The sequence below is a fragment of the Elephas maximus genome, chromosome 6, assembly GCF_024166365.1.
Source record: "Elephas maximus indicus isolate mEleMax1 chromosome 6, mEleMax1 primary haplotype, whole genome shotgun sequence".
Lineage (NCBI taxonomy): Eukaryota > Metazoa > Chordata > Mammalia > Proboscidea > Elephantidae > Elephas > Elephas maximus.
In genome coordinates this window covers 39,882,235-39,905,053 of record NC_064824.1, presented here as the reverse complement: position 1 = coordinate 39,905,053, position 22,819 = coordinate 39,882,235, and the positions used below count along the sequence as shown (strand labels likewise).

At 37.8% G+C, this 22,819-nt stretch overlaps 1 protein-coding gene across 1 annotated transcript in view; it reads right to left on the bottom strand.

Moving 5' to 3' along the window:
* The window catches only part of ARHGAP15 (Rho GTPase activating protein 15), a 710,489-nt gene that overhangs the window by 55,983 nt on the left and 631,687 nt on the right, over positions 1-22,819 (bottom strand). Inside the window, exon 13 of the mRNA XM_049887125.1 lies at positions 11,033-11,138. Within this exon, the coding sequence (XP_049743082.1) occupies positions 11,033-11,138 (106 nt within the window). The remainder of the gene's footprint in view (positions 1-11,032; positions 11,139-22,819) is intronic.

The following is a 22,819-nucleotide window of genomic DNA, read 5'->3' as shown; positions in this document are numbered from 1 at the left end:
ATCAATGCATGTGGACATGAAACTTGAAACTTGTTTTTACAAAGGACCCCTAAAAATAAAACTTTCCCATTGCTTTTTAGGCTGATAAAGCAATGTTTTAGAGGGAGAGAGAGAGCAATAAAACTTTGGTTATGAACATGATGGTTTACTAATTAATTAGGTAATTGTATTTAAAGGGGTGGGATGATAACTGGTGTTCAATTAAAAATCAAGAGAATCTGAGTGATGGGCCTGTGCCTGTATCATGTTTGTCTTGTCTTTCTCACTCTTTGTTTTGCCACTCCTTCTTCCCTGGAAACACAACTGAGTATTGGTATTGGCAAGAAGGCAGAGTGTGGTCTAGTGGACTGGAAATCAGGTGACTTGAGGGCTGGTTGATTTTTCCCCCCTTCTACTTTGAAGTTTGCTGTGTCTATGCTCCATAAAAGAGAGAAACCAATTTTTTTTTTTTTTTTTATACACTTAGCTGAATTGGGCAAGATTTTTGTAAAGGAAACCAAAGTCAAAGTGTTTTCTTTCTTTTTTTTTTTTTTAATTTCTCCCAATGCTAAATACTTCAAGGGAATATGAAGTCAGTATTGGATTTGAAACAAGTGGCAGGCAGGGAGGTTGGGGTTGATGTAACAGGAGTCATGAGTGATAGGGATTCTCTAGTTTAGAAGTAACAGTTATGATCAGAGATATTAAATGTAAGCTCCATTTTCCAAGGTCCTCTACAAACTCCAGAAAATTGAGAAATCAGAAGAACTGGCAGTTCACATGTATAGCAGTAACTGGTCTAGCACGTGCCAAGTCACTGAGGGGTGGCCACAGCTTCTGCAGTAAGGTCAGCCTCTTGTAGCACCCATCTATCATTCTGTTTGGGTAGTCTTAACATGCATGTCTGTCTTAACAATGTTTGTTTGACAATCAGCATCGTTCTTCTCTTCATCATCGTAAAATGATAAATATCCCCTAGTCCAAGATGGGCCTGGCAATCTGCTCCCCAAAGGTCACAGCCTTGCAAACCCTATGGAGCAATTCTGCTCTACACACATAGGGTCACCATGAGTCAGAATCAACTCAATGGCAGCTAATAACAAGAGTCTGAAGTACAGCATGGTTACAAGGTCCCAAAAAAAAAGTTGGTCTTCATGAGGATCACTCACTAGCTATTAGATTATCATCTTCTAGTTTACTGAACTCAAGTGATTCCATTTACTCACAAAAATTATTGAATGTCCACAATGTGCAGGGCAATGTACTAAACTCTGGAGATAAGGCAGGGAACAAAAGGACACAAATTCCTGCCCTTCTGGAGCCTATACGCTAATGGACGATGGGACCGTGTTGGTTCTTTTTAATTTCTATTCTCAGAACCTGATGATGCTATACAAAGATTTAGCCTTTTTATTATTATTATTATACCTGATAGATTATTACTGCTTTTGGAGAGCTAAAGGATGAATGTAAGAACTGGCTATCACTAGAAAGACTGTGATCTTTATAAATGCAAACAAATCTGATCACCTTATCTCCCTGCTTCAGATCCTTCAGTGAGTTCTCTAATGTCTACAGAATGAATTTCAAACTCCTTAGTACGGCATTTGATGCTCTTCATATTTAGCTCTAGGTTACATTCTTCTAGGCTCAGATTCTACCACTTTTCTTTACATTCTCCAGTTCTTCAATCATTCCGGGAGCACTTGCCATTCCTTTATCACAGCATATCTCTCCTGGCTCCTTGCCTTTGTCCACACTATTCTTTCTGCTTATAACAGCCCTGTTGTCTGCCAAACTGACATCCTTAAAGATAGCCTGTGCCACATCCTGTTGAAGGTATCTTTGATTTCTCTTGGGTAAATTTTAGCTTCTGCTCCATGCTCTCATAGTGGCTTGTAATATCACACCATATTTATTATAATTGTGGTGCAATGAATTACTTAATATGGCCCTTCTAGCCATGGTCTTTGGGACTCACACTCAGTGATTCGGTGGGACTATGCAAATAAGGCATATGGAACCTGTAATGGTTGGGGTTATGTGTCAACTTGGCTAGGCCCTTTCGTTTACTAATTTATGTACCCCCAAAGACTATAAGGTACATCAGGGTAGGATTCTTCTTATGTTTGTAGCACTTAATCAAGTGGTCATCAAACTTTTCTGTGAACGGTCTGATAATAAAGATTTTTGGCCCTGCTCAGCTTGTCCCATTGACTCAATTCTTGTCATTGTGGTGTGAGAGCAGGCATAGGCAACACTAGACAAACAAGTATGTCTGTGTTCTAATAAAACTTTATTGATTAAAACAGGCAGCAGGCTGGATTTGGCCAGTGGACCACAGTTTACCAACACCTGATCTAGTTTAGTGATTGATATATAGTAGGTACTCAGTTAAGACTTTTCGAAGAAATGAGTGGAGAGAATGTTACAGTTAGTAGTTTCACAAATGTGAATTTATTTGACCTGTTTCACACATGAGCAAAAGGGAGGTCTGGAGGCATTAAAAGATTTTCTCAACGTTGTATGGTTTCTAAAGGTGAGATTGGGACTGGAGCCTATTGGAATTTGGATTCCAAACCCCCAGGTCTTTCCATTATATAAATGACCAAGATTCACACTGGGGCAGAGAGAGCAACTTAAAAACTTTACCTCTGACTAGGGAAATACTCCATGACATGGGTCAGCACTAACAATAGGGAAGGCAGTGATAGATGGGACAGTAGTCATTTTAAGTTTTATTTTATTTGCTATTATTCAGTGGTAAATGTTACCATTGAAATGTTATATCTAGAGATCTAAAGTAATAACTTCACTCCCGTCTTAAAACCTTCTCTATCAAAGCCTTCCTCTAGAACAAGGATACACCATTGGAAGGATCATTGAACCTTCGTCCCCAGCTCACAATCCTTATAAATCCTGTGCCAAGATGTCTCCTAAGTAGATGACATTTTAATGATTACTACGGGGAGCTGGGAACTATTGCTTCACCCTCACGATCAGAGTAATTAATTTTCTTAACTACCAGGCCAAATTCTGCCACGGGAGTCCAGTTGAGGAATTTCAGGCTCATAGGAAGCACATTAACTCTTCAAAGCGATTAGGGTGCCATTTCAAATACACAAGCAAAGGAGCTCTTAGGCTTCTGGCTTATTTCAAACAAGTTGCAACCCCTGCCCCTCAGGGGGAAAAAAAAATAAAGGAAATGAAAAAAGAGAGAAGAAAATAAAATAAAAAACAATTTGCACAGGTTCCTCATTTTCCAATGAAAATACCCATGGCTTGCAAGTCTTTGGATATCAGGTATTGTGGTTGGGTGAAAGACCAAAGAGTACAGAAAAAGCACGGCATGCCAGAAGACAGCACAGAAAAAACACACCCTGCTCCAAAGCACACCAAAGCTGAGCTTTTAGAAGCCTGGACGGGATGCTGAGAGCCTCACCAGCCATTGCTCTTGACAACCAGAAAGAAGGGTGAGGGCTTGTGGGTTCTGAAGTCTATTTTTTAACCATCTTTATTTCTTTCTCCCCCAAGATATCAGAAATGCCCACAGTACCCTTTTAAAGATACGGTGGATGAAATATTTCCTTACCATTTTTTCCTCATACAACCCATGTATTTCTAGGTCACCGTCATTTAAGTTGCCTCTGACAGGCTTTTGCAGAATATTTTATTTAATATCCATGAAGACCACAGAGAAGCTTTACATATCGGCTTACTCTCACAAAATAGCCACAGCTCAACAGTTTCCCCTTTCAACGAAGCATTCAACTGGCATGCTTCTACGAGATTTGTCTATTCAGCCATATCATTTTTTCACCTTGGAATTCTATGAGCAGCTGGACGATTTTCTTAGAGTCAATGCAAAAGGGAAGATTTTCACTTTCCTTTCAACCTATTTTACGAAGCTCAAGTCTCCTACAAGAATGCTTATTTGCACCTAAAATCTGTGGCAAATATATTCTTCCAAGACTAGTTTTGAAAATCAGTGAATGGCATTATTTCATAAGTCATCTTTAAAAGACATTTCTAAGACACTTTGACTTTCTCTGAATAAGATGTACATGTATGGGAATTGAACGCTGTTTTGTGTCCTCCCCTTCTCTTAAAATTTTGAGATTGTTTTGGCTTTCAAAATGCATGACACAAAGTAAATTTGGCTAACTAGTGCAATTTAGCTCTGTGGAAATACTTAAGTATTTATTTTCTAATTTTTCTGTAATTATCATGTATTATTTTTATCCTGGGAGTAAAAATGTGGAAAAAGACTTCAGCAATGGTTAGAATACCTTATTAATAAAAACGGCAACAATAATTCCTGTACTTCACAAGTCAGAGGCAGTCCTAGGTGGATAGGTAGCTGACAGGATTTAAGGAGTGTTTTGTACCAGCTGCTTTCAAGTCAGCTCTCACTCATGGCGACCCCATGTGTGTCAGCATAGAACTGTGCTCCATAGGGTTTTCAATGGCTGCTTTTTCAGAGCCCTGGAGGTGTGGTGGTGAAGAACTTGGCTCCAGCCAAAAGGTCAGTGGTTCAAATCCACCAGCCTCTCTGTGGAAACCTTATGGGTCAGTTCTACTCTGTCTTCTAGGGTTGCTATGAGTTGCAATCGACTTGACAGCAAGGGGTTTGGCTTTTGTGCTTTTTTGAAAGTAGATTGCCAGGTCTTTCTCCCATGATGCTTCTGGGTGGACTCCATCGCCAGCCTTTAGGTTAGCAGCCAAGCAGGTTAACCGTTTGCACCACCTAGGGACTCTGAGGAGTGTTTACACTGGCTGCTTTAAGGTACAGAGCAAGGTCTCACCAGCTTTGAAATATCTCACTTACCAAGTTTCAACAATGCTAGGGTTTTGTTCAGCTTAGCTGGTAATTCTCACTACGAGAATCATCCTGACAAGTTGTTGTTGTTGTTAGGTGGCATCGAGTCGATTTGGACTCATAGCTATCTATGCACAACAGAATGAAACACTGCCCGATCCTATGCCATCCTCAATTGTTGTTAGGCTTGAGCCCACTGTTGCAGCCACTGTTTCAATCTGTCTATTTGAGGGTCTTCCTCTTTTTCGCTGACTGTCTCCTTTACCAAGCATGATGTCCTTCTCCAGGGACTGATTCCTCCTGATATCATGTCCAAATTATGTGAGATGTAGTCTCGCCATCCTTGCTTCTAAGGAGCGTTCCAGTCCTACTTCTTCAAAGAAAGATTTGTTTATTCTTTTGGGGTCCTGACAAGTTAGACAAGGCAAGAGGATTGTCCCTAGAAAACTGCTAAAATAGGGAAGTTCTTGACAAGAAGCACAGGAAGGCCTGTCCTGTCTTTAATCTCTTTACACCGGCCTAAAAGTAAGGTAGACTAGATTTATCATATCGGCAAGCTATCACCTGAAGGTAGTTAGGTCTGAGAACATGGGACAAGGTGTCAGTCAAGTCGCTATGGAGTTGGTGACAAAATAGAGTTGGGCTGTGGAGGATCACAGAGGGTGCCAAATGGGTTATAAATACGTATAGTGTCAGGACTCTAGGAAACTGAGTCAGGCAACCCAAGTTTTGGAAAAAATTCTGAGGTGGTATGAGGAATTTCTGGACGCTGGGAAATTTAGCAGTAATTTCACCCCACACAGCCTCTACAATTCTTCCCATATTTCTTTAAAAAATGATTTTATATTTTCCTCATTATGAAAACAATACATGATTATGAATAATGTTTTAGTGCCTAATATGTGCTAGGTACTGTTCAAGACCCTTTATAAACACTATTCATTTAGTGTTTTCCACAGGTATAGGCTCTACTATGATCTCCATTTTACAGATGAGAAAACAGAAGCTTAGACTTAAGTGACCTGTCCAATTTTTAACTCCAAAGCCTGATCTCTTCATCCGTTCTGTTAACCTCAATAGCTCCTTCTATACCGTTGTTAGGCGGAAATGAAACACACCTGGAAAAAATACTTCTACTAATTCAACAACTCAAAGAATGAAATATTAACGTTCTAGCGAATATTCTACAATCTTTTCCATGTGCATACATTTTCCCGTGTATTTTGTAATTATACTTTCTTTGACTGTAAAACTATTATATTCCTGATTTCTTTACTTAATATGAGCACTTGCCCAAATAATAATAATAATAAATTTTGCTGTGAACTACATTCCACTAAGCTGATGTGATGTACTGTGTTCCATAAAATCCTCCCCTATCACTGAATGCTTAGGTTTTTCCCGAGTTTCCACCAGTACAAATAATACTGTCATAAACAGTTATCTTGGCATAAACTAGCCCTCCCCCCATATTACTTAAGATGGAATCCCAGAAATTCAGATGACTGGCTCAAAAGGTACAAACATTTGAAAGGTTTTCATTCTTAACATACATTACATATATGGCTTTCCCTATATGTTGTGCCCTTATACATGTCAACCAGCAGCATATAGAGGGCCTGATTCAACACATACCTCTCAAAATGGGGTTCACCCTATTTCTTTAGTTTTCTATAACTTCATCATCATCTTTCTCCTGTCTGTGTTTGCAAACTAGAGGAAAGAGCAACTTTCTAAAGAGTATTTCCTTTTGCTTGTTATTATTTTTTTATTGCTCTCAGGGGGATGTCTTTCCCAATTACCAGGGATTAAAACCTAAGAAATATCTCTATGACTGACTAGATGCAAGAGATAAAGAAATGATAGAAATAAAAGTATGTGGATTTTTCCTTTGAAAAATCCTAAGATTTGGACTGTTTCTTTCATTTGATGTCCAGCACAATAATCCAACTACAACTTCCATGTGGCTTCTTGGGTTCTGTTATCATCTTCCTATTGCTTCTCCCCTCTCCTGGCCCCTCTCCTTCAACTTCTTTCACCTTACACTCTGTTGTCAGATGGCTCTTTCATGAACACTGAGAACATCATGCCATTCCCTGGTATATATAGCTTTAATGGCTCCCTATTCCCTATTTCTTACTGAACTCCTTCGCCTGGCTTTCAACGTCAAACTACTACCCATCAGCAAATAGACTATCGTTCAAGTCCTCCTTCCCATTAACTTCATCTTCACTCTGCCTCCCTGCTTTTCCAAAGAAGGAGGCTGCAGGTAAGTGCGTTTGACATATATTTTATAGAGATAGAACTTGCCTTTTATTTGACGATTCAGAAGGTAGCACAGGACCTTCCCGTGCTTATCATTGTAATGCCAATTTGTGAAAGTGGCCATTATAAAGATTTCTAGTGGATGGCATTTTGATATGACAGCTTATTTTGAATTCCTGGTCTCAAGCTATCATAGCAGAAGCATAGAACTTGACCTTGAGTTTGATCAAGAATGAAGACTCTGAGACTATTCAGCCTATGCAGCCATTGTGCAATCTTGTCTTTAATATCATCATAACCCTTTACAAATTCTGTCTTTTGTGACCAGGACTTAAACTCACTTTTTAGTTTGATTATGCAAGCTTCCTCCATTGGTAGCTGCTCTGTTTTGAGGAAAAGAGTTTAACTCAGAGCTCCGCAAAGATGGAGTTCTATTCTGTTGGCTGTAGAGTACGTAGGTCAAGTGGAATTTGTGGCACTTCATTATGTTCCCTGACCCTCACTAAACAAACTTCAAAAAATATATATATTTACAACAATTTTGAATAAACACTACATACAAGTGTTGACGGTAGATTTTCTGAAGAACTACCAAATACATCAAGACTAAGGAAAACATTCTAATGATTCTTTCAAACATGAATGTATTTAAATTCTCGTTAAACAATCTTCTTATTTAGTCTTCTCAGGCTTTGATGACATGCCACGATTGGCTGTTTATCAAAAACTTAGCAAGAAATGCTTAACAAGATATAATCATATGCACACACTTGTGCATAATTAAACCCAGTTTATAAATTGGTGAAGGGTGGAATATGGTCACACCACCCAGGAAAGGTTGGTGGCTGGCAAATAACACTTTTTCTACCCATCTATAACAAGCAGCCTTGTAAAATGAATGCTATGAAGGTGATATAATAATCTGACTTTAAGTCTTATTTTTAAACATCTGTTTCATTGGCTAAACAGAATGAAACCAATGTTCTGACAAAATTAGGGAATTAACTTAGATATAAGAAACATAATCAAGTATTAATGTTTAATGCTGGGATTGTATAATATGGGAGATTCCCATCCTTCGTAGGTTTTTAACTGGATGGATTCTCATCTGGGTGTTTTATTTATTTATTCATTTTTTGGTGGAGAATTTAGCTGAGTTCTTAGTTTCTTCATTTTATAGCAGTTCTTTCAGTTGAAAAAAAAAAAAAGCAATAATTGAGATTAAGTAATGGATATGTCTCAAGACAAGAACACCAAGACCAGGTATTGCATAGCATTAAAAAGTATACTTTTCCATTTGTTTTATGACTTGGTTCAGTTAAAGTTACTGAGATAAGCACTCCAGTATTTACTTGTAACTTGAAACCCATTTCATGGTGTGTCTAGGTACTAAGGCAAAAGAATTAACATTTGAGAAATGCTTACCCTGTGCAGGCATTGTATATGTATTATTTAATTTAATAATCATAACCACAGGATATGGTCGGCATTATTTAATCCGATTTTGTTTGCCTAAAATCATAATGGCAGTAAAATATGAGACAAGTATTTGGCTCTAGATTTCTCACTCTTTTACTCTAAAGCCCAAGATCCTTTCACTGAACCATATTTGGCTTCCTATGGTAGCCAGTATGTAGCAGTGACAAGAAGAGACATTCTAACAATAAAGGATGTTCTGAACTTCGAGACAAGTGTGTCCTCTGAGAATAAAATTAGAGAAAAACTAAGATGATGAATTAGATTAAAACATGTTCCCTGATGCGATGACTAGTTGGGCAAATTATGGACTATTTATACCACGGCCATCTACCTATTTATACTATGGCATATGTGATGGCTTGAACTGTGGTCTCCCAAAATATGTGTTGAAATTCTAATCCCTGCACCTGTAAATATGACCCCATTTGGAAACAGGGGTTTTCTTCTGTTATGCTAATGAGGTTATACCAGTATGGGGGTGAATCTTAAGCCTAATCACTTCTGAGTTATAAAAAGATCAGAATATACATAGAGATCATACACAGGAAGACAGATACCCATGTGAGGATTGTCTAAAAATCAAGAAATGCCAAAGAACAAAGGAATGTCTGGGGCTATCAACAAGAGAGGAATAGACATGGCCAAGACCCTGATTTGCACTTTTAGCCTCCAGAACTGTGAGAAAATAAATTTCTATTCCTTAAAGCCACCCACGTGTGCCATTTGTTTTAGCAGCCCTGGGTAACTAAGACATCGTCATTAGAGAGAATCAGGGAAATCTGTTTAATGAAACAAAAGACTGTTCATGAGTTACAAAATAGGTGCAGAACGACAGATGCAGTATGAAGTGCTTCGAACAGTAAGCAAACATACACACAAATGTTTGCATGTGCTCAGGAACAGGTCTAGAAGGACATATATCAAAATGTTATTTACTTCTGCTCAGCGGGCTGAGTGGCTGGTAGGCAAATTTAACCTTTTAATGTTGATGTATGTATACCACTGCTGTTTAAATTTTATTTTTGCATTAGCATGTATTACTTTTACAATTAAAAATCATGTAATGGATTAGCTAAACAATCTGTAAGAATGACTCATCCCAAAGAATAGGTGATCATGGTCATTAAGAGAATTTAACCTAAGAAAGCAAAACTTCCCAAACTATTTGAAACTCTATCGGGTTTCAACACACATATATGGTGAAAGCTAAAATCTCATCACTTGTATTGCACTCTGCCTTATCTTGACAAGGTGTTAACAGAAGGCAAATGATTATCAGTCATTTCGAAATTAACATGTCCAAAACGGAGGTTTCAAACCTGCCCCTACCACAGTCTCACCGATTGGCAATACCAATTCTCCACTTGCCCAAGTCAAACTCTAAGAAGCACACCTGATTTCTCCTTTCCTTTACCCACCACATCCTAACCATCAGCAAATCCAACCTGATCCACCTTCAGACTGTCTCCATTCACTTCTGAGAGCTTCACTTAAGCCACATTATCTCTTGCTTGAACTACAACCAAACCCGTTGCTGTCGAGTTGATTCCAGCTCATAGTGACTCCATAGGACAGGGCAGAACTGCCCTGTAGGGTTTCCAAGGAGCAGCTGGTGGATTGAAACTGCTGATCTTTTGGTTAGCAGCTGAGTTCTTAACCACTGTGCTGCCAGGTCTCTTGAACTATTATAGTTGCCTGTTAATAAGTAGGTCTCCCTGCTTTCACTTTTGCAATCCATTCTGCACACGGCAGCCAGAATGACCTTTTACACTCATCTAATTTAACACTCTTCAGTGGTTCTTCATTATATTTGGAATAGAATTCAAATCTTTCACCATGGCCCACAACAACCTTTGTGATGTGACACTGATATAACTTTTGGGACCTCAGTTTCTACCATCCCCCTTGCTCACTATGCTGAAGCCATGCTGGCTGAACTTCTGCTTTTCAAATAAATAAGCTCTTCCAAGCTTCTGGGTTTTTACATTTGCTTTTTTTTTTCTCCTTTCTGCCTGGAGTACTTAGCAGTTTCCATGGATGGCATGTTATCAATCTGATTCAACATTTTACAGATGAGGATATTGGGTTTCAGAGAGTTTAATTAACTTATTTGTGATCACAGCACTTGGTATTTGGTACGGCTGGGTTTTTAACTTATATTTGAATCATGTTCTTTCCATTAAACTAGATATCAAGGTAAAGATGGTACATCCTAGGCAGGGCTCTGGCAAGGGTTAGGACAGTCACTTAACAAACATTTACTTGTTGTAAAGGCCAGAAAAAATAAATTCTTTCAGAAGGTCCTTCTGTAGGTTCTCCTTCCTAACTCTAGTACATTCCCCATCATCTTCAGGGAAGTTTTAGATCAGCTAGAGGGGGAAATCTGAGATAGATGCATTTAGAAACTCTTGTCATAAAGATCTGGAGTTAAATACTGTTCATTTAGAAAATGATAATAAGATGACACATTCAGAAACCTTTACAACTTACTTAGTTAGATGTCTGAAGAGAACTTTCATGGTGTCACGATTTGGTGGAGGGAGTTTTTGTACCAGAGACTTTACAGTTTCAATTCTTGCATTGTTGTCTTGCTTTTCTGAAAGAAATTGAAAAAGAAAGTTAGGAAAGAGTAGGATTTCATAGACACATGAGAAAATTTTCTTAGGAGAACTGCGGATAGGATTTATCAACTAAAAGTCCTAATCAACAACCAAAGCAATAGGCGTGCTCAACATAGTTCTCGTCGGGTTTATTTTGACTCTGAATTAGATCATGGTAGTAGGAAAGCAGCGATGGTGTGACCTTAACGTGATCTTTCTGTTAAGTTGAGGTATTGGGTTGGTTCTTTAAAATGTTTTCTGATGTTACACGGTGTGGTAGAGTGAATAATGGCCCACGTCCTAATCCTACGAATCTGTGAATATGTGACCTTATGCAGCAAAAGGGACTTTGCAGATGTGAGTAAGAATTTTGAGATAGAAAGATTATCCTGGGTTATCCAAGTGGGCCCAAAATAATCACAAGGGTCCTTGTAAGAGGAAAGTAGGAAGGTCAGAATCAGAGAAATGGTGGTGTGAAGATGGACACTGTGGGAGAAAAGGCTATGTGATGTGGAGCCACTGGCCAAGGAGTGAGGATGGCTTCCAAAAGCTGGAAAAGGCAAGGAAACAGAGCCTCTAGACGGAACACAGGGCCGCTGATGTCTTTTTTTTACCCAGGGAAATTGATTTCTGATTTCTGACTTCCAGAACTGTAAGGTAATAAATTTGCATATTCTTAGGTAATTAAGTTTACAGTGATTTCTTACAGCAAGCATAGGAAACTTATACATGAGGACCCAGTGTGATTAAGTATAAGTACTGTATTCTGTTGCTGATGATTCTGTGGGAGATCAAAGGATCTACCTTTTAATTATTTTTATTTATTTCTATTTCTTTCCTTTCTCTCTAACACATTTTATTTTTGCTATAAAATAAGGGAGTGAAAAAAAAAACCTAAATTTTAAATAGCATAATAGCTGGTCACATACATTTAAAACATAGGAGGTTCTAGAAAACTGCATATTACATACATTGCTTTCCCTCATTTTATTTTTTTTTCCTTTAAAACCACGGATGACATAGTAAAAACCAAGATACTTAGTACACTAGGGAATTCAACTTAACACAGCTTGAACAGGTCCTAACCATCTAGAGAGGCGCTCTGGTGGTGCAGTGGTTAAAGTGCTCGGCTGTTAACAGAAAGGTCGGCAGTTCGAACCCACCCACCACTCCATGGGAGAAAGATGTGGCAGTTTGCCCCCATAAAAATTACAGCCTTGGAAACCCTATAGGGCAGTTCTACTCTGTCCCATAGGGTCTCCATAAGTGAGAAATGACATGACAGCAACAGGTTTGGTTTTTGGTTTAGAAGTTTAATTGTTTATCTAATGTAAAGATATTAGATACACTGACTTAGGTGTATGCTTTATGTCTTTCCTATGCTTTATGTCTAACTTCTGACACAGAGCTCCTGATGAACCTAAAGAGGCCACTGTTGGAAAAGACAACCTATAAGAGAATGATATGTAAGGCAGACACCAACACAATATCCATTCTCTTTATCCTTCTCAAGACAATCTCACTGTTAAGGAGGTGACAATATACCCAGCTGAAAACGTAAATTTCCTCGTCTCCCTGGCAGCTGGTATGGCCATGTGACCAAATCTGGGCAATGAGACTTAAGTCAAAGAGTTACGTGGGGTTTTTCTGGTGAGGCTGCGTAAAGGGGGCTGATTTAGCTCTTGGACTTGCCTTTCTGTTTTTGTCCTTTCTGCTTCCTACAATGGACATGCAATGGCTATACCATGATATGACCTTGAGAAATGAGGCTATGCACAGTGGAACAAGCAGCTGGAATGAGCCTCCCTGATGCTGTAGCATAGTCAGACCAGCCTTGGATACTGCCTGCCTCTGGGTTTCTTTCATGAAAGAAAATAAGACCTTGTGTTTCGAAGCCTTTGAGGGTGGATCTCTTATACTAAGGCCAAACACAGTTTTTAATATGATGTACTTCAGAAAGTCCAATTCATAACTTCATACTTCTATGAACCCTGTAAACTTCACAGAGTAGGATGAGAAAGAGTTCAGAATCAGAAAGTATTTTCAATACATTGTTGCAAAAAAACCTCTTTATTAGGAATTATAGGAAAATATCCTCTGAAGATGGTATTTGGCTGAAGTGAGATGGGGGCAGTATTCCTAGTAGAACTCTGCTTGGAAGCTTCTTTTTCCACCTAAAACCACAAAGACCTATAAATAATGCTTCCCACAGTCAAAGCATTCAAAATTGCAGTTATTCTTAGAAAAGTTTCAAAATAATATGGATTGGACAGCTGCAAGTGAAAGAGACAAAGGGGAGAGTTAGAGAAAACAGAAAAAGCAGTTTGGTTGCAACATCATTGCCAGCAGCAGATCTAATCTTCTCTGCAAAAGGGGTAGAAAACTCCTTTGTGGATTAATGATGGTAGGAAAATATGGTGCTTTATAGGACCAATTGGAACCTATGGACAGCAGAAACTCATAAAAAGATGTAAGACAAGTCAATAAAGAGAAGAGTGAAATTGGAACAAGATGCCTAGGTCAGGGGTGCAATGGATAGCTTGCATCTAAGCATCTGAAGTTAATGCCACACACCAATGATTATACACATATTCATATACATGTACATATTCCTGTATACGCACATACAACACACAGACATATGGACACATATGTACGCATACGTACGTATGGATACATTTTACATAGTTTGGCATGGTAAGAGTGTAATTTACCTAAGGATCTTGTGAATCACTTGGTTCCAGCAGCAAAGAGGATGTTAGGATTGAGGACGCCTGAATTGTTTCAACAAAACTAGGGGGCAAATAACAACAACAACAAAAAAAACCCTCCACCAAACCCATTACTGTCGAGTAGATTTTGACTCATTGTCAGAGCAGAACTGCCCCATAGGGTTTCCAAGGCTGAAGCAGACTGCCACATCTTTCTCCAGTGGAGCGGCTGGTAGGTTCGAACCACTGATCTTTCAGTTAGCAGCCAAGAGCTTAACCACTGTGCCACCAAAGCTCCTGCCTTGGAATTCTCCAAGAGTGTTTTCGGTCAGATAGAAAGCTCACCCTGAAATAGAAGATAGTTGCTGCAAAATATTTGTTAAGTGTTATTGTGGAGGAATGCATCCGATAACTGTTGAAGATTTGAAGGAACTGCAACTTAGTCCTTGAAACATATTCTAAGTACCTCAGGAGAGGTGCCTATAAGTGATACAGACTAACAGAGTGCGGGGGAAAGGGGAAAGGAGAAGAGAAGAGGAGAGGGGAGGGAAGGCGAGGGGAGGGGAAGAAAAACCTTTTCTAATTTCACTGAAATCCCTGATCATAGTAATGACCACATCACTGTCAGTCTCCAAAAAGGGATCTGTTGACATTGAGGTCTACAGAAGCAGCAGCCACAAATTAAGTCTGACAGACAATAAGTAGAGAGTCGACCTAATGGCAGCAGGCAGCAAAGTCCAGTTTTTGGAAACATATGATCCAGTTGGGGTGAGTCTAAGAAAGGCTGGGCGTTGCTTAATTGGAAATATTTAAATTTACAAGGCCACTGCCATGGTGCTTGGGTAGCAAATCAAACACGAGTCTGTTAAGCTACCAGGTAAAAGATTTATGAACTTCCCTAGATAAACTCAACGGTCCCTCTTCTGCTTCACTCCATTTAGAACATTCTACTTACACAACACTTTACACAGTATTTCCACTGTCTAAACATCTGTCAAATGTCTTCATCAATCTGGGGATTTTCCTGTAAAGCTAGGCAATACTTATAGTGGAATACAGTGGGTTGAATGAATGAAGAATGAATGAACGAGTGAAAGACATGAACATGTAAATGAAACAGACTTTCGTTTGAATTCTGTACCAGCTCTTTATTAGCTGTGTAGTCTTGAGCAAGTTGCTTACTCTCTTTGAATAACATCTAAAAGGATAGTTTTATGAATTAAATAAAATGAGGCGTAGTGCACCTAGCACAATGACTAGTGAAAAGTCAACACTCCATAAATGTTCACTCTTTTTCCCCCTCACCTTTTTTGAAGCCCAAACTGGGTGTGGCTCATCTTTTACTTCAAACAATTAGACTATTGTCTGGCTGCACTGAGCGGTCAAAGTGTAGCGGCTGATAGTTGAACTGAGTTGGTATTGCTGAGGTAGCCTGGCATTACACAACACACTAAATACTTTGTGATAGGCTGAGTGATTGATGCTTAGATTGGTGAACAGTTATTTATAAGAATCATTATAAAAGTATGTGGTAGTTCCCACGTCTACCTATAAGAAACGTCTGACGTGAAGAATATTTTATGGAAATATTTTCCTCACACTTGAGGAATTAGACAATTGGATAGTGGTACATGAATATTTGTGGCTCTGTTATACTTAAGTTTTGGAGAGGGAAGTGGATGGCCTGGAGAGGGCTGAACTATGATTAAGGAGGAACAATTTTTTTTTTTCTTGCAATATAATCAAGACAAAATCTTTGCAAACAGTTATAAGAAAGCAGTGGTCTTTCATTCAGATCAATACCGCACCCACTCTTCCATAGCTTGTAAAATCAGGAAATAACACCAACACTTCTAAGTGGTGGAACATCTAAAAATAAAATCGGATACATTAAAATCGAAATGACACCTTTTCAGATCTGGTTTATTGATGTGTCATATTAGGGATTGGATTCAGCATACATAATACAGGAGTGGTTAATGAGCTAAGATTCATACACAGCTTACTAAAGATGTGTCAACTGTCTTCAATTGATTCAGTGAGCATCTGAAAGACAGCATTTTCTATTAATATTTCTCCTTCAGCATATGGCTTCTCATTATTGTGAAGTATTAAAAGTTTTGAGAAGACTTTGAGAGATCTCTGACTTTTTTACGTTATGACTATTTGACTTTTCCTGCTTGGAAGGGAACCTTCTACATAAAGTAGTATACTAGGAGACTTGCACAAAGTTTTTCCAGTAATAACAATTCTTTCCCCTCTCACTCACCTTTGCTCCTACCCTCATTCCTTTATGATTTATTTTTGTATTTACTCAGTGTTTGTTACTACCTCTTTTTGAGTTCCCCACCTGAATCTAAAGACTGCCCCCAGTCTTTAAGCTGTGAACCCACCACTGCATACGAGACATTTCTCTTGTACTTCATTTTTGACAAACCTATGTTTTAATGCCCACTCCTCATGCAACGGCACCATCTTCTCAAACTATGAGAAACTCATTGTTAATGAGCTTCTGCAAAAACAACTCTGCTTACTTAGAGAAGCAACACCTACTATATCCTGAGAAATAGCTTTTAATGATATGATAAAGATGAAGCTTTATAGTTTTTCCCTGATTCATGGTTTTGAGGACCCATTTTTAGAAATACGGTTTATGATAGTTGCATTTGCATTTATCTGCATGAAATGTTGCTACTAAAACAGAGACATTTACAACCGAATACCTTTTTGAAAGGAGATAAGATAAAGTTCCATGATGATGAAAAAAGTCTTGCACAATGCAGAACCCTGGACCTGATGATCCAGGACCCTTTTCTGGCCTTATCAGCCATGCATTTATTATCCTTAACTTATTTATAGCTACATATTAAATCATGTTTCAAAATAAATTCTGCTTTGTTATATATGTCCACCCAGAAGAAGACCAGATTCTCCCAGGAACCAAGACATAGGGAATGCTATTCATTCTATTTATCAACAATTCTTAAAGGACAACTGTACCCTCTGTTTTAAGGAGGTCAGCAGTATCACAGCTGTTCTGCTTCTTAAAGTTATTCTGGAATGTATACTGTATCCTGTATGAAAATCATGGTCATCATTTATATGTCACGGCTATATTTGGAAGAAAGCAGTTTTAGTTTTTTGGTTTATACTTCTTTGTATCATGGCCATTTTGGAATTAGTTAAAGATGGTCCCTTGCTTACAGGAAGAATGAGTATATTCTAAGAATATTTTATTTGTTTCAGCATGCCCTACACAATTGTTAGAATCTTTGGGCATACGCTTTTCAATTATAATAAAAATTGAGTTGGGTGTTACGAAATCTTCCGAGATATGGCAATAAATTGCTTGATAAATGATCTTTAAATAGCTTACATTTACTTTAGGTAGAGGTATTCTGGGGGCAAATTTAAGCCTCACAAATGGATATAAATACACACATACTTCAAACTTTTATTATAAATAAGAGAAACAGCATGTCATGGAGAAGTTTGAAAAACTGGGTAAAAATTCCTGCACTGCTGTCTGATTTGGGTCAAGTTGCTTAAATTCTTGATGCTTCAAGCTTCTCCTTTGAAAATAACAAAAGTTACACCTATTTCATAGGTTTTAATGCATATAAATGCAGAGCATATACTGGGGGTGCCAGTTCTTTTCCCGTTAAAATCCTAAAAAAAAAAAATTTTTTTTAATCATCCTCTCTGTCACCCATGACATAAGATTGCTCATAGTTTCAGGTTGTTTCCAAAATCAACTAAAGCCGTATATTTTACTCTTTTGTGCTATTTATTCTCTTAAAAAAAAAGCAGCATCCTACAGTATGTGATAATTTCGTAAATATACAGAATGCCATTAGTTATCAAAGAGTGTTTGGTTAAAATTCATAAGTAGCTATATTATAAATAGAAGTGTCATTGCATCATATACAGGGAAAAGCTATGGCCTTCAGACTAATTCATAAGTTAGAAATTTGCAATTTTCCAAGATTTTTTCCTACAAAACAGAAAGGCCATGTTTTATATTTAATTTTAAGGAAGGCACCTCCTCAGTGTCTGTCAAAATCTGGCAAATTTTATTTTAGATGGTATTAAGCTATGTAAAGGAGTCCTGGTGGCGCAGTGCTTAACATGATGGACTGCTAATTGAAAGGTGGGCGGTTCGAAACCATCAGTGGCTCTTTAGGATAAAGATGTGGCACTCTGCTTCCGTAGAGATTTACAGCCTTGGGAACCGAATAGCAGTAGGTTTTTGGTTTGGGTAAGCTATGTCGAAAACAGTTCAATTTGAGAATAGAGGAACGTTACCTACAGGGCAGAAAAGGCTCATCAGGGACTGAATCTACTTGACTCTGTTAAGACTCTTTTCTTTCTCTAAAGGGGAATTAGACTTGATCACCTCATTTGTATGCAGAATGTCTCTTCTACGCATAGTTTCTCCTTCCAGGGTATGTTTATGTTTTGTCTGTTTTTTGAATAAGCAAGGCCTCTTGGGAAGAAATTTTTTTAAATGGAAATAATCCACAAGTGTTAGTAAATGTCAGAATTAAAAATACTCTGGCCAATTTACTGCCACCAGTCCATGAGTTCCTTAACCTGCGAGGAAAGCTGCACTTCACTGGCCACTTTAGCAATATTTTTTGGAAGCCATATCTGATGCTTGTCCAGGAGGAGCCAGGCCATCCACAGTATGCTGTTGGGGACAAACCTAATAATGTTAAGAGCAACCTCTACTTCTTTCCACCTATATTCCTACTCCCTAGAAATAAGCAGTTAGGAAAATATTATTTAAAAAAACCCAATATTTCTTAAGTAATATAGAGTATTAAACATACATACATATGGTTGAAGAAAACAAATATTTATCAAGACCTATGCTCAACTTGTAGCAGATACAAAGTTGGTTGTCTTCAGTCATTTCGGGTCCAGAGGGACAGATAAAATACCAAATATGACAAAACAGATACTTAAATATATGTCACATTATAGTTATAAATAAAGTTTATAGCTTTCTCCTGAATGAAAGGGATCATCTAAGACGATTGTTAAAGTAAAAAAGCTTCTAAGATGTTAGAGCTTATTCTACCAAAAAATTCAAAATAATTGGGAAATGTAATTGACACAAATCAGTGAACAAAAATGTTCATTTAATCAACTTTTGAAGGTCTTCTAGTTACTATTCTTGATGTCTTTATATAACTCCAAATCAATTCAGTAAAGCAACAAAATCATCTTTTCCTTATTATGTAACTGTATTTAGATTATTCTAAGGACTTCCAGTGCATTGGCCTCATATTGGTGGTGGGGGGGGGGCAAGTTTAGAAACAGTATTCAATTTTTAGGCCCCAAATAACTTTTAATAAAGACTATTGCTTTCATGCAATCAGTTTTAGGATAGTAAGGTTCCCTAGGGACCTCGGTAGTTCGGTGGTAGAATTCTCACCTTCCCTAAGGGAGCCTGGGGCTCACCTTGCGGCCAGTGCAAGCCAATGCGCCTCACACACAGGCACCACCCATCTGTCAGTGGAGGCTTGCACGTTGCTATGATGCTGAATAGGTTTCCGCAGAGCTTCCAGACTAAGAGAGAATAGGAACAAAGGCCTGGTGATCTACTTCCAAAAATCAGCCATTGAAAACCCTATGGATCGCAAGGGTGTGATCTTCAACTGATCATGGGGATGGTGCAAGACCAGGAAGGAGTTGACTTGATGACGGGTAACGACAGCTAGAAGATTGTCTGAAATTTACCCATTTGAAGCTGTCTCTTAAACCAAACTTCCATTCCTCAGTTTTGCAGTGATACGCCTGTCTTTGTCTGAATTAAAGAGGTACGACAACAGCTCACACCCCCACCCTAGCAGCAATCTTATTGCATGGTCTTATTGTCCTCCCTAGAATTTCTTGTTCTTTAAAGTAATTTTGGAGTTGTCATGGTGGCCGAGTACATTTCTGTAACTTACAAATGACACTCATTCATCCTCAGGCAAGAGTCTGTGCTGAGAAAATAAAGCTCACTAGTTCATTTCTTTGAATTCAGCTTTCCTGTATTTCCCTTAAACTATAGGTATTTTTGGTTTTACAAGCTTTCTTTTTAAAAACAAGTGTTATCATTTCGAGTCATTTGATATACTCCTAATCATAGATGAATAATTTATTTCAAATATTCAAAGTAGCTATTTATACGAAGCATTATCTTTGAAAATTTTTCATGAGGGTGGAAACTACAAATAATTTTCTAAATTTGAAGTTTTGAATATAAGGGTCAAGTGTTCTGACTCTTTCCATTAGTAAACAAATTACAGAGGGTTAAAAAAATCCTCACTTTAACACAACTAGGATCTATCATATCATTTGGAAATATGTGGACAAAGTAATACATTTTCCATCTTTTGGGTTAAAAAGTAATTTTTTGGAAAAATTTGAAGGTGGTTAATGGTGATGGTTGCACACATGATCAACACAACGTCACCGAATTATACATGTGATGGATGTTGAGACAGCAAATGTTATGTTATGCTACATGTATTTACAATTTTTAAAAAAGTAAAAAAAAATTTTTCTTAAAGTAAGCATATTGAACTTTATCCATAACCATTTGTTTCAAACCAAAGATGTTTACAGAGGAGATAACGGTTAGTATGGTGGACTGTTTGTCCATTTGAAACGGCCACACAGTGTCACTGAAAACACAGCAGAGTTAAACAAATGCGTAATTACCAAAATCCTCTTAGAGGTGGGAATAAAATAATTTTATGAATCAGCTTTTTTTTTTTTTTTTAATTGTAAGACTATTGTAAAAGAAGAAAAGCAGGCAACATGTGGTAACTTTAGTCAGCATTTCTGAACTGGGAATGATAAACACCTCTGCCTGGCTCTGGCATTTATCAGGACTGAGATATTATTACCACATAGAGTCACAGCATGGTTACTGTTATCATCGGAAAAAAGAGCCAGCTAATCTTAATGGTTTGTAAAGCCGTTACCTGCACTGGTCTGACATTTATCATGATCATTTTACCACATGGGTCCTACATAGCAAAGGTCTTTTATCTGGAAGGGACATCACTATGAATTATTATTTGCAGCTAGGTAGAAAATTGTATGTTGTAGATACCTTTTCTCATTATAAATCACATAGTCACATTTCACCATTTCCCACAGAAAGCTGCTGAGCCGAGGTTTTTTTTTGCCACAGCTTGCTTTCCTCTCCTTCTCTCTCTCTTTTTTAACAGTTTCTTGAAAGTATTAGCCATTTTTTATTAACATCCTTAATATAATTTTTGAAGAACCACGGGTATGGTAGGCATACCTACGGACACACTCTCACTACAGTTAGGGAACTTATCTACGCAAACATTCTGTAAAGTGACTGCCTGTTACTTTATAAATTGAAGTTGATAAACTGTCTACTTTTTTTTTTTTTTTTTAATACTTATTCTTGCTTCTGTCTTGGTGGCCTGACTTTTCTTTGTTCTTGACCTTGTCAATAGAACATTTGCCAGTAGATCAGACAAAATTTCTTAGGCTTGATTTGAAATACTCGAAACACTTAAGCCATTTCTTGCCTGAAATTCTTAGCTTAGAAATGTGTTCTCATAACTGTGAACAGTGAACCATAGTTTCTGTGGTTATTTTGTTTCTACCTCACCCTCCCAGACTCTGTTTTAATAAGTTACAATGGAGTAGAAATTCCCTCCAACAAATTTGTTTGAAAAAAGTGCTTAGGTTCTATCTCTAACAATGCCTAAATGACACATTAATACAGAGTATGGAAGAAATAAGAATATTAGAAGGTGTGATGTTTTAGAACCACGGGGTCAAGTCAGCCAAGTGAAATGCATTAACTGGACAATGGAAAATTACCATGGGAAGCCCAAGTTGTTTACCATGGGGAAGAAATGAACAAATCCCCTCAAAAAGATTGAGGCAAGTAATCTTCTGAAAGAGATATTTATATATTTTCTTCTTTCTCAAGTGTTCCATTAGGAATAAACAAGCCAGAAATTCTGCACTTTTACAACGAAGAGGGAGGAGAATTCTTTGCCATTTTTGCATTTAGGAAGAAATGTGCAAGAAGAATGTAACAATTTAAGCAAATCAAGATTGTTTCAAATGGATCACAAACGGGACCATGTGGGGTATTTTGCACTAGGCATGTGAAGCAAACAGTAAATTCAAAAGGAGGATTTTCTCAATGGTCTAGTTGTGATGTGTTTTCCCATTTCTTTGTGTGTTTAAAAGAGGGTTGAATATGGTGTTTAATATTGCTTCGACTCTTGCAAATGAGTTCTGGAGAAATGTTCGCACATGAAGGAAAGCTGATGTGTTGTAAGGCTGACAGCAGCTGGGGGAATATGAAGGAAGAAACCAGCATCTCCAGTCTGGGTTTAGCAAAAATAAACACCTATCATTCCATTAAAAAAAAAAAAATCTATCATTTCAAATGTTTATGGGCATCAACAGCAAACCACTTTCCCTTTGAAGAAAACCAATATTTTTCTCAAATAACTCCAGTTCTTCAAGGGAAAAAAACAAAACAAAACTTTAACCTGATGCACAGTACTTTGTTCCATATTGTGTATTATTACAAATTTCCTCCAAAGGAAACAGGATCTGTTTTGGAGACTTGCAAGACATATTTACATAAATTTAGGGGTTACAGGGAGTAGGTGATTTTACTGTTCACAAGGAGTTGTACACAACTTGATTCAGTTATCTAAAATTTCATTTTAAAAAGGCGGCCTAATATTTCAACACACTGCCTTGCCAAATTAATGAAAGGCTATCCTGATTTAAAACAAACAAACCCTTTTATTCTATTTTATTTCAGAGTGACTCTTTTGTTCTAATTTAACACCATCATGCCATTATTGCCCCCCAAAATACTGTAACCTGGGAGCATTTACTATAATTAGTGAGGGACTTTGCAGCTTGGATCTTTCCCTTTTTCTGGGGAACTGGGTGAGTTG